Consider the following 14,091-nt stretch of genomic DNA (forward strand, 5'->3'; position numbering starts at 1 on the left):
AAAATTAAAGTTCCAAACCTGAGCCCCACATATATTTATTCATAATTTATGATTTATGACATATATGGCACTACTGAGCAGTGGAGACAGGGTGGTCTTTTTAATGAATGATGGCTATATGGATGGCTACTGTGTAATCATTCTTTGGAGTGTATACATATGTATAACAGAGCATTTATTGAATGCATGGGTATGTAGTAACTACAACTTACATACTCTTTTCTTTATTATGTGCCAGGCACATATTATATCGTGCTCTACATGAGTTAATTCGTTTTAATCTTAGGAAGCAGATACAGTAGTTCCCCTCTTACACATGGAGATACATTTCAACACCCCCAGTGTATGACTGAAAGAACAGATGGTACTGAACCCTAGATAGACTATGTTTTTTTCCTATGCATACATACCTTTTCACTTAAAGGAAACACTTTATGCCTTCTTTTTGGCATATTTGAATTGCCAGCATTGCTACTCTTGCACTTTGGGGCCATCATTTAGTAAAATAAGGGTGACCTGAACACAAGCAGTGTGATACTGCAACAATGTTTCTGAAAATGAGAAGGCTACTAAGTAACTAATGGGCAGGTAGCATATATAGCGACAAAGGGGTGATTTGCGTGGGCGGGGGGGGGGAAGGGGAGGAGGATGGAGATGGGTGGCCCAAGAGTTCATCATGGTACTCAGAATGGCGTGCAATTTAAAACTTATGAATTATTTATTTCTGGAATTTTCCAATTAATATTTTCTGATGGCTGTTAATCTTGGGTAATTGAAACAGCAGAAAGTGAAACCATGCATGAGGGTGGGGAGACTACTGTAGCCCCATTTTACAGATGAAGAAACTAAAACAGGGAGGTTATTTAACCTACCCACTATTGCACGTCTAGCAAGCTGAGCTAAACACTTGCGCAAAAGAGCTGAGACTCAACTCCGGACACTTTGTGCTAAGGGCCCTGCGTCTGTACACTTCTACAATCTAGAAGATGAATGCCACCTTAAATGAATGAATCAAGAAGTCACTCGCCATCCCGCCCTCCCAACACACACACACACACACACACGCAAAACACATGCGTGCGCACATACACAAGCTATATTTGGTTGCACGCTTGGAAGTGCCCACTAGAATGTAGGCGGAAGAACTACAACTCCTAGCAGCCATTGCTAATCCACGCCTGCGCTCACATCCGCACCAGGACGCTCTGCACTCGCTGTCGAAACTACACTTCCCGGCTCTCCGGTGGCAGCCCGTGACACTCCTTGGACCTGGGGCGCGGAGCTGGGTTTCAACAGCTGCGCCTCTTTTCTTCGCTTGCTTGGGACCCGGCCCTGGACCTAGCCCCAGACCCGGACATAGCTTCACCATGGAGGAGGCAGACCGAATTCTCATCCATTCCCTGCGCCAGGCCGGCACGTAAGGACACAGCCCCCGCCCACCCCGGAATGCCCATATCCGGGACTCCAAAACTCCGGACCCAGTCACCCGGGAACCTTAAAACTCTGGACCTTGACATCCAGGATCCAACTTGCAGGATCCTAAACCCCCATTCCCCTTACACGCGCGCGCGCACAGACACACACACACACAGAGTGACATATAGGGGCCTCCCAAACTCGACATTTGGTAAACCCCAAAGTCAAGGATCCAGACACCTTGACATGTTAAAACCTTGGAACTTCAAGATCCGGGACTCTGAAATCTGTGGATCTTGAGTTCACTACCCTGGGACCCTGATACCTGGAGATTCTGAGACACCTGTATCCTGAGAACCAGGAAACTGAAAACCCCAGGACCCTAGCACTCAGGGACTCCAAAAAACCGTGGGACTGGATATTTTGGAAATTTCAAACCCAGTTTCCCACACCTGGAGATTTTAAAACCCCAGGACCCTAAAATCTGGTGGACTCAATGCTGGGCGACCCAGACACAATGGGACTCCTGCATTCGAGGGCTCTGAAAACCCAGGATACCAACATGTAGGGAGCCTGATTTCTGGATTGCTTGAAAGTAGGTGGTCTTAATATCCGCCTAGTATAGAGATATTGAATTCATGAATTCTGACATTTGGAACTTCTGAAAACCCCAACCTCCCAACATACAGTCTCAAAACCCAAGCAGCTCAATATTTAGGGGCCCCTGACATTAAGGGAACATGATATCTGGGGACACATAATCTCAAAGATCATGTCACAATAGGCCTTTTGCCCTTTCCAGACCCCAGAAATTTGGAGCCTTTAAGCATAGGGAAATTTGAGATTTTCTCAACTCAGTTCCCTTCCATCCGGTGTTCTCCTACACCAAGTTCTTAAGACCCAAAGACATTCTCAGTTCTTAGTTTTCCAAATGGAAATCACATTTACCAACACCCGGGACCTGTCTGAACTGTGGACATTCTCCTCATTCCCACCCCAGGACTAGGGCTTCCAGAAGGCAGCACAGCCCAGCCCGATCCCTGTTTTCTCATTGCCCCCCACATTGAGCTTGTCCCCTTTTTTCTTCAGGGCAGTTCCTCCAGAAGTGCAGACCCTACGAGCCTTCACCACTGAGCTGGTCGTAGAAGCTGTTGTCTGCTGCCTGCGTGTGATCAACCCTGCTGTGGGCTCCGGCCTCAGCCCCCTGCTGCCTCTCGCTATGTCTGCTCGTTTCCGCCTAGCCATGAGCCTGGCTCAGGCCTGCATGGTGAGTGCCCTCCTCCCAGTGCACACAGCCTCTTCCTTCCTCCTTCACAAAGTCACCAAGCTCCTTTGAAATTCTTGCCTTTCCTCTCTGCCACCTCCCTTTGTGGCTTAACATGAAGGCTGTTGGCTCTCTGGTCAAACTGCCTGACTAGTTCATATCCTCACTGCACCTCTTGCTAACTGGGATCCTAACCCTTGTGGACCTTAATTTTCTCATCTGTGAAATTGAAGTGATAAAGTTCAGGTTGTTATGAGCATTAAATGAGTTGATCCAGTTTGTGCCTGGGGTGCCCTTGGCTCCTGCATTTTCAGCTTAACACCAAGAATTTCCCCCACTACAGTATCCATTTCCCAGTTTCAGAAAAGGCCCTCCTTGGTTCTTGGGGTCATTCCTAAATTAATCACTATGTATTCTGATTGGTCCAGCCTGATCACCTGGTCATCCGTAGGGCACTATGATTGGCTACTTGGAATCACATGGAGTAGGGGGAGGGATGATTACCCAAATGAAAATACGATGGTTAACTGAAGACAGTGGGTCTGCACTAACACTGTACTCTGCCCTGTGGCAGCCACACACATCCTGCCTCTCATGAGAATAATTGCAAAACTGTCTCCACCTGGATAATGTGCCTGCTGATGTACACACCTTTGCAGTACAGACCTGTGTCCTGTTACTAATCCAAGGGCTCCCCGTAATGTCATTTCTCCTGATTCACTAGCTTGGTGACTTTGGGCCAGTCTCTTAATTTCTTTTGGCCTAAGTTTCCTTATGTGTAAAATGGGTGTAAAAATTATACCTACCTCATAGAGTTGCTATAAGGATTAAAAATGCATTACTAAATGAAAAGCTGGATTATAATAAGCTTTGTGTAAGCGGCATTACTATTATTGGGTAGGCCTGGTTATCACTGCTTGCATTCCAGCAATCTGTGGCAACAGAATGAATGTAACTCTGGTATACCCAGTATTGGTGGTGGAGGGCCAATAGAATGACTACAGTGAACACTTTCACCTGGACCTAGGAGACAGCGTGGTCAGGTTTCTTGAATTTGGACCTTGCTTGTGGAGTGTCTGTCTCTTGGCAATAAACCTCAGGGCTCTGCCCATCCCTTAGTTCTCAGGCTCATTTATCTCTCAGAAGTTCTCAAGTTCTTCTGGCTGGGAGTCTTGGTAGCATTATGAGGCAGACTGTCCCCTAGCCCAGGGCTATATTCTCAAGGATGGCACTAAAGGGGAAGTTATGTCCTCTGTTTGGCAAGGAGAGTGCATAGTGGGAGATGTTAAGGAAAACCTGGGGAGTCCAGCTTCCCCAGTTCTCTGTTCCTCTCTTCTCTCAGTGCAGAGTCCCACTGGACTTGATGTTGACCTACTTTTGCTCACACTAAATTTAGTGTGAGGTTGAGAGTATGGCTTTTTCAGTGATCAAGAGTTCAGTTCCTGGGATGGTCTGGCCCCTGAGCCTCAGTATGTCCACAGCAAGCAGAAAGGGTGTCTCTTAATCCAGCTGTGAGCTGTCCCTGGAGCCCACCTTGGCTCAGCACTGCCACACTCTGGCATCTGCCTCTTCCTATGCCCTATTCCTGCCACCATTGTCTGCGACTCAGCCACCTCCACATTTTGATGACTGTCACTTCACACACTCCACCCCTGGAATGAGTTTCTGTATCAGTCACAACTCTTTGACTGCAGATGTTGGAAAAAACTCAAAGTAAAGTAGCTTAAAAGCCAGTGCTTTTCACTTTTTTGACCCTGACCCTCCAAAATAAATATATCTTACGTCGTGAACCAGTACACACATATGTGTGTAATAATGATGTTTTCTGAGTGTATACTTTGTGCTAGACACTGTGGTAAAATGGTGTTAAACTCATTTAATTCTCATGACAACTTTCTGAAGTAGGTATTGTTGATATCCTTTTTTTTTTTAGATGAGGAAAGTGAAGCTCAGAGAGGTTAAGTGATTTGCCTGAGCTCACACAGTTGGTAAGAGGCAAAACTTAGATATGAATTAAGGAAAGTCTGATTTCAGAATCCATGCAGCTTCAGACCAACAGCAACTCTGGCACAAAAAGGCTTTATTTCTGGGCCCATTTTTCAGTCCCTACCCAGAACCCTGATGGGCCCTTCTATCCCCTAAAACAGCCACATAGGGGAAGAACTATCAGCTCTATTTTACAGCTAGAAAACTGAGCTTCTAGGGGTTAAATATCCAGTCCAAGGCCTTATAGCCTGTAAGTAGCACAGGCTGGATTTCAACTTTGATATTTTTTACTCCAAAGCTTGTAATCTCTTTTTTAAAAAAGTATTTATTGTTTTGGGTAGATTATTTCATTAATCAGGGTCCAGTCTAGAGGCAGAAACCCCAGCAATAGTTTAAACAGGGATATGTTAATATAAAAAATTGCGAACTACGTAAAGGGTAATTTACTACTAAGAGAGGAGAAGAGCTTGCCATGGTGTGACAGAAATAGTATGATACCTTGAGACATCTTACTCACATACCCAACCATTCACCCCATTACCTCTACCTGTCTGCTATAAGGGAATTACTTTGATTAGTGTCTTGTGTATCTTTTTAGTTTTTTTAAATGCAGATATAAGCAAATGTGAATATATATTCCATTTCCCTATTTCTTATACAAAAGAAAGCATATACCTAGTTTCTTAGCTTTTTTTTAAACCTAAGATTATATCCTGGAAATAATTTCATATCAAATAGTAGAGATCTTAATATCTTTCCTTTTTACAGCTGTATAGTAGTAGTCCATTGTATGTGTGTACCAGAGTTTATTCAAGCACTCTTCTATGCTTGGACATTTAGGGAGTTTCCAACATTTTTCAATGAATGTTGTAAGGAATAATCTTGTACATATATATTCTTAAATTGTTGGAGGCATATCTTCATGGTAAACTCTCAGAAGTAGGATTGCTAGGTGGAAGGGTAAATGCATATGTAGTTTGGTTAGAGTTTGCCAGTTCACCCTCACTGGGACTTTAATTTTGCATTCCCACCAACAATATATGAGAGAATGTCTGTTTTTTCACACCCTCTCCCACTGAATGTATTGTCAGGTTTTTGGATTTTTTTCCCCCATTCAGTAAGTAAGAAATGGTATGTCAGTGTAGTTTTTCCCTCCCTGGCTTTGTACCTGAAAAAATGTTCCAATGTAAAGAAAAATGAAAATAGAACAGTGTATACCTCTTTACCCTTCTTCTAGCTTCCTGTATTGTAACATTTTGCTCAATTCTTTTTTCTCTATATAAACATGTACACACCTACATATACATATATACATACACGCTCTTTTTGCTGAGCCATTTGAAAGTGGTTTACATCATGACATTCCGTACCTAAAACTGAGTATGCCTCTCCTAAGCAAAAGGACATTCTTCATCATAACCACAATACTATGATCACATCTATGCAATCTTATAGTATCTAAGGTCTAGCAGTAGTTAGATTTCCCCAGTTGTAACAAAAGTATCTCTTATGGTTATTTTTTTAAACTGCAGAGTCTAATCAAGGATTACATTTTATTTCATTGTTACACCTGTAATCTTAAATATCCATAGTCCTCCTTTGCATTTGTTTCTTTGTTTCTTTTCTGATGACAAATGTTTTTGAAGTGTTCAGGGGGTTTGTATCCTGAAATGCCCTACAGTCTGAATTGTTCTGTTTTCTCATGAGTAGATTCAGGCTTGGGGCAGGAACACTGCCTTAGTGATAGTATCTCCCTCCCAGTGCACACCCCAGGAATAGCCTCAGGTTGTTCCAGATTACTGATGCTTGTGCAAAGTCTCTCAGTGTTCCTTCAATTTATGTCTCTCTTTTAAGCTAGGTTGAACATATTGCCATATGTTTAAGAGATGTTTTCATTGTTTTTTCAGTAAACTTTGTTCTTACCTATTGCTTGTTTTTCTGTTGCATCGTTGGTCTTTTTTTCTTTTTAATTTTAAGCACTTTATTCACTGTGGTATGAGTTCCAAATATTTTTTCCCAGCTTGTCATTAGTCTTTTCACTTGGCTTATTATATTTTTCCTTTAAAATTTTTATTTCTTTTCATGTAGTCAGAAATACCCATTTTCTCTTTTATGATCTTCGGATTTTGAGCCATAGTTAGAAAGTCTAGAGCTTTAATCTTATTTCTTGCTCTCTGTAACATTGACTAGAATCACTTTATGGCTCCTCCTGCAGAGACCTAGAAGCCTTGAGGAACCAAGGAGAGGGTGGGAGGGTGCTGGCTGGTAAGAGAGTGGGAGCATTTAGGGTCTAGGCCCAGGGCTCCCAGGGCAGGAGCAGCCTGCCTGCCTGGTTGATAGGGGCCCCCTCCCCAACCCCCAGGACCTGGGCTATCCTTTGGAGCTTGGCTATCAGAACTTCCTCTACCCCAGTGAGCCTGATCTCCGGGACCTGCTTCTCTTCTTGGCTGAGCGTCTGCCTACTGATGCCTCTGAGGATGCAGACCAGCCTGCAGGTATGGGGTACCTGGGGGATGGTGAGGGCAAAGGGAGAGGGTGGCATTCCTGGGTGTTATAGGGGCTGAGAGAGGTAGAAATGGTAAAGAGGTTGCCAGATAGGAGGCGGGGGTATGTGTCTTCAGAAGACCTAGGTAGGAAAATTGGGGCTGGGAGAGGGGATGCAGAGCGTGGGGAAGGGACCGGGACTTGGGATGAACCAGGTGGTGAGTTGGTGCTGGGAGGGCCCTCTCTGTCTTGCCTCCTGCCCTGTTCCCCCTCACCTGCTGTATTGTCTCTGGCCTCCTTCATGTCCCTCACATATGCCAGGTGTACTCCAGCCCCAGGGTCTTTGTACTTGTTGGATTATTCTCCCCTGAGATAGTCTCTTGGTTTCTGGTCACATGTCACCTCAGGGAGGCCTCTCTTGGACTGCCCTGTTTAAAATGACATCCTCCTCTCAATAGTCCTTATCCTTCTTTCCTATCACTACCTGACAGTTTTCTGTATTGTCCTTTTGACATGAGTCGTGATCTCCTCTACCAGCCTGCTGGCTCCAGGAGGGCAGGGTCTTTATCATTTTGTTCACTGAGATAACCTGAGAGTCTAGAGTAGTGACTGGCACATAGTAGGTACTCAGTGAGTGTTTATTGAATGACTGAGTGTGAGTTTGAGAGCTACATAGATATGTATCTCTGGGATGGGGGTCAGGGAGAGATGGTTGCTTTCCCATAGTCTGTATTTTTGGAGTTGTGGCATTGTCGCCTGATTGACACTCCCTCCTCTCCCCCCCGATAGGTGACTCAGCTATCCTTCTCCGAGCTATTGGGAGCCACATTAGGGACCAGCTGGCCCTGCCCTGGGTTCCACCCCTCCTTCGCACCCCTAAACTGCAGCACCTCCAGGTGGGACCCCCAACACCTGTTGATCTTTGTTTGTTTTTACCTGGCTTTCCTTGGTCTCATCTGGGTGCTCAGGTTTTTGGCCCCCTTCCGCCAGTGCTTCCTATCACAATTCATCCTAGAGGCTCTAATTCTGTTTTCCCACCAGGGCTCAGCCCCCCAGAAGCCTTTCCATGCCAGTAGACTGGTCATGCCTGAGTTGAGTTCCAAAGGAGGTGAGTGTGGGACTGTGGGGGAGGTGCTGGGGAGAAAGGTGGAGGCGCGCGGTGAGGTGGGTGGGAGAGCTGACTGACTCTGTTCCTGCTTCCAGAATCCCGAGAGTTCCAGGCAAGTGCCCTGTTACTACCAGCCCCAGCCCAGGTGCCTCATCCTGCTGGGAGGGTGGCCTCGCTCCTCGAATGCCATGCCATTCAGCTCTGCCAGCACACAGGCCGGGACCACCCTGGTGACAAGGACTGGGTCCACAGGACATCTCGCCTTCCTAGCCAGGTGCTGCCCAATGCTTAGCTCCCTGCTGTGGAGGTCCCTGCTCATCGTTGCTCCCATTCTATCTCCCATCGGCCCTCTGCCCTTCTCCTTTTCCTACTTTGTCTTTCTCTTTCATCATCTCCCCTCTGCATGCATCTAGTACTTGGCTCCCCACCTGCAAGAACATTGGAGTCAGAAAGGCTGTGGACTTCGGACAAGTTGATATCATCACAATCTCAATTTTCTGTTTTAAGATACAGGTGGCAGTAGTGCTCTGTGTGTTTGACTGGAAAACGTGCCCAAGGTTTCCTAGCAGCCAGAACAATCAGGATCTCCTTCCATCCTCCCTATTTCACCCCCGAGGCTCTCACTCTTTCTTTGTCTCTGCCATTGTCTGTAATGCTTATTTCTTCTGTCTCAAGATTTCTGCGTTATTTCTTCTGGTCACTTTCTCCTTCTGTGCTTTTGCTGCCTCTGTTTCTCACCCCTCTATTTCCTCATTTCTGTGATGTGTCTCTGCCACTCTGTCTACCTGTATCTGGCCCCTCTGCCCACCTCTGCAACTGTCTTACTGTCTCGCTCCGCTCCCCCCCGCCACGTGTTCTATCTTTATTTCTGTCTTTTTTAAACTTACAGAAAATTTCAAATACAGAGGTAGACATAACATTCTAATGAGTCCTATGTACCTGTCACCCACCTTCAACTATAAGCATTGTGCTAATCTTTCTTCATCTAGTCTCCTCTAACTTTTTTTAAAATTTTTTATTTAATTATTTTTCAAGTACAGTTTTTTTTGTCTATTTCTCCCATCCCAGCCCCCCCACCCCGTCTCCCCACCTCCCTCCCATTTCCACCCCCCCAGTCCTCATCCCTGTGTCTTTCATACTTGTTCCTTCCTCCAACTTTTTTTCAGTTTCACTTTAAAGCAAATCCCAGACATGTCATTTCAACTCTGAATGCTTAAGCATATGTCTCTTAACTCATAAGGACATTCACTTTTTAACGTAACCCCTGGGCCATTTCCTACTTCACAAAATTAACGATGATCTCTTAGCACCATTCATAATCAGATTTCCTCTGTTGTCCTCAAACCGCTCCTGTTCTTGTATCTCTCTCTCTCACTTCCACTCTCTGCCTCCACCTCCTCCTTTGCTCAGCACCTCTGACTTTGTCTCTGCCTGTTTCCACATATTCTTTCTGCGTCATTCTCTGATTTGGGGGCTGCAGGCTTACTGCTCCACCTTCCCACATTCTCCTCTAGTATGAGGAGTGAGTAGGTGAAGCATGGCTATGATGAGGAGGTGATCTTGCACTGGGGGAGCTCCCAGACTGATGAGCCAAGAGAGCGGGTCCAGTGCCCCCTTGGTGGGAGAAGCTGGAGGGTGTGATTTGTCAGTAGCACCTTGTCACGTGGCTCCCTGGAGGAGGCAGGGCCTGGGGCGATCAGGGGGCTTCTATACCTGACCCTTTTACCTTACCCTCTGTTTTCAGGAGGACAGGCAGGCTCAGAGGCAGCGGCTGCAGAAGCACCTGGCTGAGTATCTGCGTCAGACGTGGGGCCAGCTGGGTCCCTCTCCACAAGCCCGAGACCTAGGAGAGCTGCTGCAGGCCTGGGGTGCTGGGACAAGAACTGGTGTTCCTAAGGGCTCTCGCTTCACACATTCAGAGAAGTTCACCTTCTCTCTGGTGGGTGGGACTGCATGGATATTGGGCATGTTGATAGGGCCAAGACTGGCTTGGAGGGTTGCTTTATGTACGAACATCATACTTTATCCACACAAGTGCCTATGTTCCCACCAGGCATGGCCTCTTTGCACTAGGAGCTAGTATCCAGAGGGGGTCCACTGACTTCTCTGGGACTTCAGTGGAGAAAGGGTTGAGGGGTGGGAACCATAAGGGTAGAGGGGTGTTCATTGTGCAAACTCCAAGCTTCCCCAAGAAATTTCCTCCGGGTATATCTTCTGTCCTTGGATGGTCACCCACAGGGGCGCTCATCCTTCTCATGGAAACTTGGGGCTTCAGAGATGGGCCAGGTGAGCAGAAGCTGTCAGGATCAGGGAGGTTTCTTTATGAGCAAACATTCTAGTCTGATGCCACATAGAATTCCTTGATCCTCATATAGTCACAGCCTGGTAGTCATTAGCAGTTGAGTGGGCATAGGTATGGTGTTAGAAGGATACTTTTGGGGGGGTGTTTAGGCTGGGCTATGAGGGGCAAGGCCTTCTTCAACAGTGAGGATGCTCCCCTCCTCCTCCTCCAGGAGCCCGAGGCCCAAGCAGCTCAGGTGTCAGATGTGCCAGCCACCTCCCGGTGGCCTGAACAGGTGAGTGGAGCAGTGAGGGGTGTCCTGTGCTCTTGCCTGTCTACTGGGTGTGACATCCCCACCCTGACTGGCCTGTTCCTCTCAGGACACATGGGCAGCTCAGGAGCAGGAGCTGGAGGCCCTTCAGGAGCAGCTAGAGGGAGTGAATCGCAACATCGAAGAGGTTGAAGCCAACATGAAGACCTTGGGAATCAGCCTTGCGCAGGTGGGGGTGGTAGAGGGGATGCCGTCTGGGGTCAGGTCACAAGTCTAGCCTAGAGGGCTTTGGGGGACTTGAGAAGGATGAGAGGTACTCCGTAGAGGTCTGCAGATGTCAGAAGGGTTCATGAGGGCCTTTGTGGGGATATGTGGGGTTCTTGAGAGTTCAGGAGAATCAGTGAGGGTGTCAGGGGGATGTATGGTTCCAGGGCTTGGTGGACCTGTGGGTGTGAAAGGCGTCTGTGGGCATTAGTCAGGCCTTGTGGGTGTCTGTGAGATTTAGGAGGTTTGTGGGCATTTCTGGGCATCTGTGGGGCATGATGGATCGGTACAGGCAGGAGCTTATGGGGCTCATCAGGGCTTCTGGGGGTAAGTGTGGAGGTGGAGACATCATAGGGGCCTCTGGGTGCCCATTGGTGCCTATAGGTCTCTGTCAATATCAGAAGGGGGTCACGAACTTCATAGGGGCCAGAGGGGTATGTCATCATCTATGGGGGCTTGGGCTAGGCCAGGGCTTTCCAGGCTCAGTGTGGGCTAGGAGCCTGCGGTATGTATTTGAGCTCCCCCACCAACTGATACTGAGTCTTGGGGTACCAGGTGGAGGCCAAGTGTCGGCAGAGTGAGCTCAGCACAGCGGAGAGGGAGCAGGCCCTGCGCCTAAAGAGCCGGGCGGTGGAGCTGCTGCCAGACGGGGTTGCCAACCTTGCCAAGCTGCAGGTAGGGCTGGTACTGGGGCTGGACCAGGAGGGTCAGAGGTGGAAGGGCCCAGCCTGTATGACCTGTACCCTCCTACCACCATTCCCAGCTTGTGGTAGAGAGCAGTGCCCAGCGGGTCATCCATTTGGCGGGCCAGTGGGAAAAGCACCGGGTCCCTCTCCTTGCTGAATACCGCCATCTACGAAAGCTCCAGGATTGCAGAGAGGTAAGTGGTGGGGTCCTGGGCTGTGGGTGGGGCAGGTTTGGTATTTTCCTAGGGGGCCATCCCTGAGCTTTGCTCACTGCCCTGTACCCATGGGGTCCTGGCAGCTGGAATCTTCTCGACGGCTGGCAGAGATTCAAGAGCTGCACCAGAGTGTTCGGGCAGCTGCCGAGGAGGCCCGCAGGAAAGAGGAGGTCTATAAGCAGCTGGTAAGGCCCGTGCCAGGGCCCTGGGTGGCTCAGAGTGCATTAGGTATGGGTCCTGGGGGAGTGTCTGCTGTGTCTCTACTTAGGTGTCTGAGCTGGAGACCCTGCCCAAAGACGTGTCCAGGCTGGCCTATACCCAGCGTATCCTGGAGATAGTGGGAAACATCCGGAAGCAGAAGGAAGAGATTACTAAGGTATGCTGCCATGGTCTTAGAGGGTGGGTCATATGGGCAGACATGTCCAAAGGGCAGATGTGTATAGCATGGCCACATAGGGACCTCAGGCGCCCTCTGACAGGTAGAGCTATCTGGCTACACCATGACCCAGAACAGTCCCACACAGTCCACTCCAGCCACCCCTGACACACTGACATAGGCCCTGTCTGGATGTGAGTGCATGCACATGAATGCCCTTAGTCGGTCAGCCGTCCCACCCCAGACATAGGCTCATGGCCCTGATCTCTGCTAGATCTTGTCTGACACAAAGGAGCTTCAGAAGGAAATCAACTCTCTGACTGGGAAGCTGGACCGGACATTTGCGGTGACTGATGAACTTGTGTTCAAGGTGTGAGGCAGATGGGGCAGATAGAGGGGTGGTGTGGGGCTGGGCTGCTGCCTGCCCATCTGTTCATGGGCCAACTTGGCCTGGGCCCTGTGTGAGACTTGTAGGTACACTGATGCTGGGGCCTGGCTTTGCTCCCTGGGGGATGAAGTCATGGGGGTGGAAGAGGGTGGCCTTGTGGGTTCCCGGAGGTGGTGTGTAGGGGGTTGGGGGGTAGGGGCATCCGACTGATAGATTTGAGGTCCTTTCTGTCTGATCAGGATGCCAAGAAGGATGATGCTGTTCGGAAGGCCTACAAGTATCTAGCTGCCTTGCATGAGGTGATTGGGGGAAGCATGCCTCAGGGGCTGCCTTGGGAGGAGCCAGTTTAGAGTGTAAGTCTTTTCTTCCTACTGTCCCCAGAACTGCAGCCAGCTTATCCAAACCATTGAGGACACAGGCACTATCATGCGGGAGGTTCGCGACCTTGAGGAGCAGGTGAGGCCTAGGGCTGGGAGGGAAAACCAAGGCAGGCCAGGGGACAGCTCCTTGGTTTGTGCCAAGACAGGCTATTGAACCATACACAGCTTATGGCTGGAGTCTCTGCCTTGCCCCTTAGCCATGCACTTGACCTGGGACAGTCAAGTTGCCTACTCTGAGTTCCAGCTTCTGTCCTGATGGTTCATATGCCTGCCTCCCAGGGCCACTGGCAGAGGCTTCAGCTTGAGTATGTGGTGGGTAATCCTGCTACATAGCAAGCAACGCTTTAGGTGTAGGGACAACACATGCAAAGGCCTGGCAGTGGGACAGAGCAGGCTATTGTCGGAGGTTGGATGGGAGGAGCCCAGGAAGGGCCCTGAGTGCCTGTAACAGAGTGTGTGGTGAGCAGGAGCTGGGAAAGAGGCCATGCTCACTGAAGGGATGTGATTCATGTTCCTTAGATCGAGATGGAGATGGGCAAGAAGACCCTCAGCAACCTGGAGAAGATTCAAGAGGACTACCGGGCCCTTCGCCAGGAGAATGCCAGCCTCCTGGGGCGGGTCCGTGAGACCTGAGGGTCTCTGGGCAGAGGTCTCCCCCACCCCAGGCTTCAGCAGGAATTTGGGGTGTTGGAGGCGGTGACCAAGCGCTTGTCCTGTGTTTCCTGCCAAGTCCCTCCTACTGTGGTGACTCCTGCCCACCTGACCCCAACCCTTATCTGGGGCAGACATCCAGAAAGTGGGAGCTTGGCTGCAGTTTATTGGGGAGGATACTGAGGGTTGGGGCCTTGGATCCCAAATAAAAGAGGGATTCTGTCTGTAGTCTAAGCTGAGGCATGGATGGGGGCACAGGGCTCAGGGTGGGGCAGGGGTGGGTGGTGGGTGAGACACGGTACATTTTGGCGAGTAAGTGTA

The 14,091-nt window shown here is 48.8% G+C and overlaps 1 protein-coding gene across 3 annotated transcripts; it reads left to right on the forward strand.

The window, feature by feature from the left end:
- The first annotated feature begins 1,196 nt into the window (after positions 1-1,196).
- On the forward strand, positions 1,197-13,998 carry CCDC22 (coiled-coil domain containing 22). Of its 3 annotated transcripts, XM_037159118.2 has the most exons (17): positions 1,198-1,417; positions 2,506-2,683; positions 7,029-7,161; positions 7,940-8,046; positions 8,192-8,258; positions 8,354-8,532; positions 10,003-10,197; positions 10,772-10,834; positions 10,920-11,039; positions 11,630-11,749; positions 11,838-11,954; positions 12,059-12,160; positions 12,244-12,351; positions 12,626-12,721; positions 12,979-13,038; positions 13,121-13,195; positions 13,639-13,998. In XM_037159118.2, exons 1-17 carry the CDS (start codon positions 1,368-1,370, stop codon positions 13,750-13,752), a joined length of 1,884 nt encoding a protein of 627 aa, XP_037015013.2. In that variant the 5' UTR covers positions 1,198-1,367; the 3' UTR covers positions 13,753-13,998. The 3 variants fall into 3 exon arrangements, with proteins under 3 accessions (XP_037015020.2, XP_037015013.2, XP_053526590.1); XM_037159125.2 differs by lacking the exon at positions 12,626-12,721 and having other exon boundaries at positions 1,197-1,417; XM_053670615.1 differs by lacking the exon at positions 12,059-12,160.
- Positions 13,999-14,091: the final 93 nt, after the last annotated feature.

This window comes from Artibeus jamaicensis, unplaced genomic scaffold (assembly GCF_021234435.1).
Source record: "Artibeus jamaicensis isolate MK-2021 breed Jamaican fruit bat unplaced genomic scaffold, CSHL_Jam_final contig_60, whole genome shotgun sequence".
NCBI classification, from domain to species: domain Eukaryota; kingdom Metazoa; phylum Chordata; class Mammalia; order Chiroptera; family Phyllostomidae; genus Artibeus; species Artibeus jamaicensis.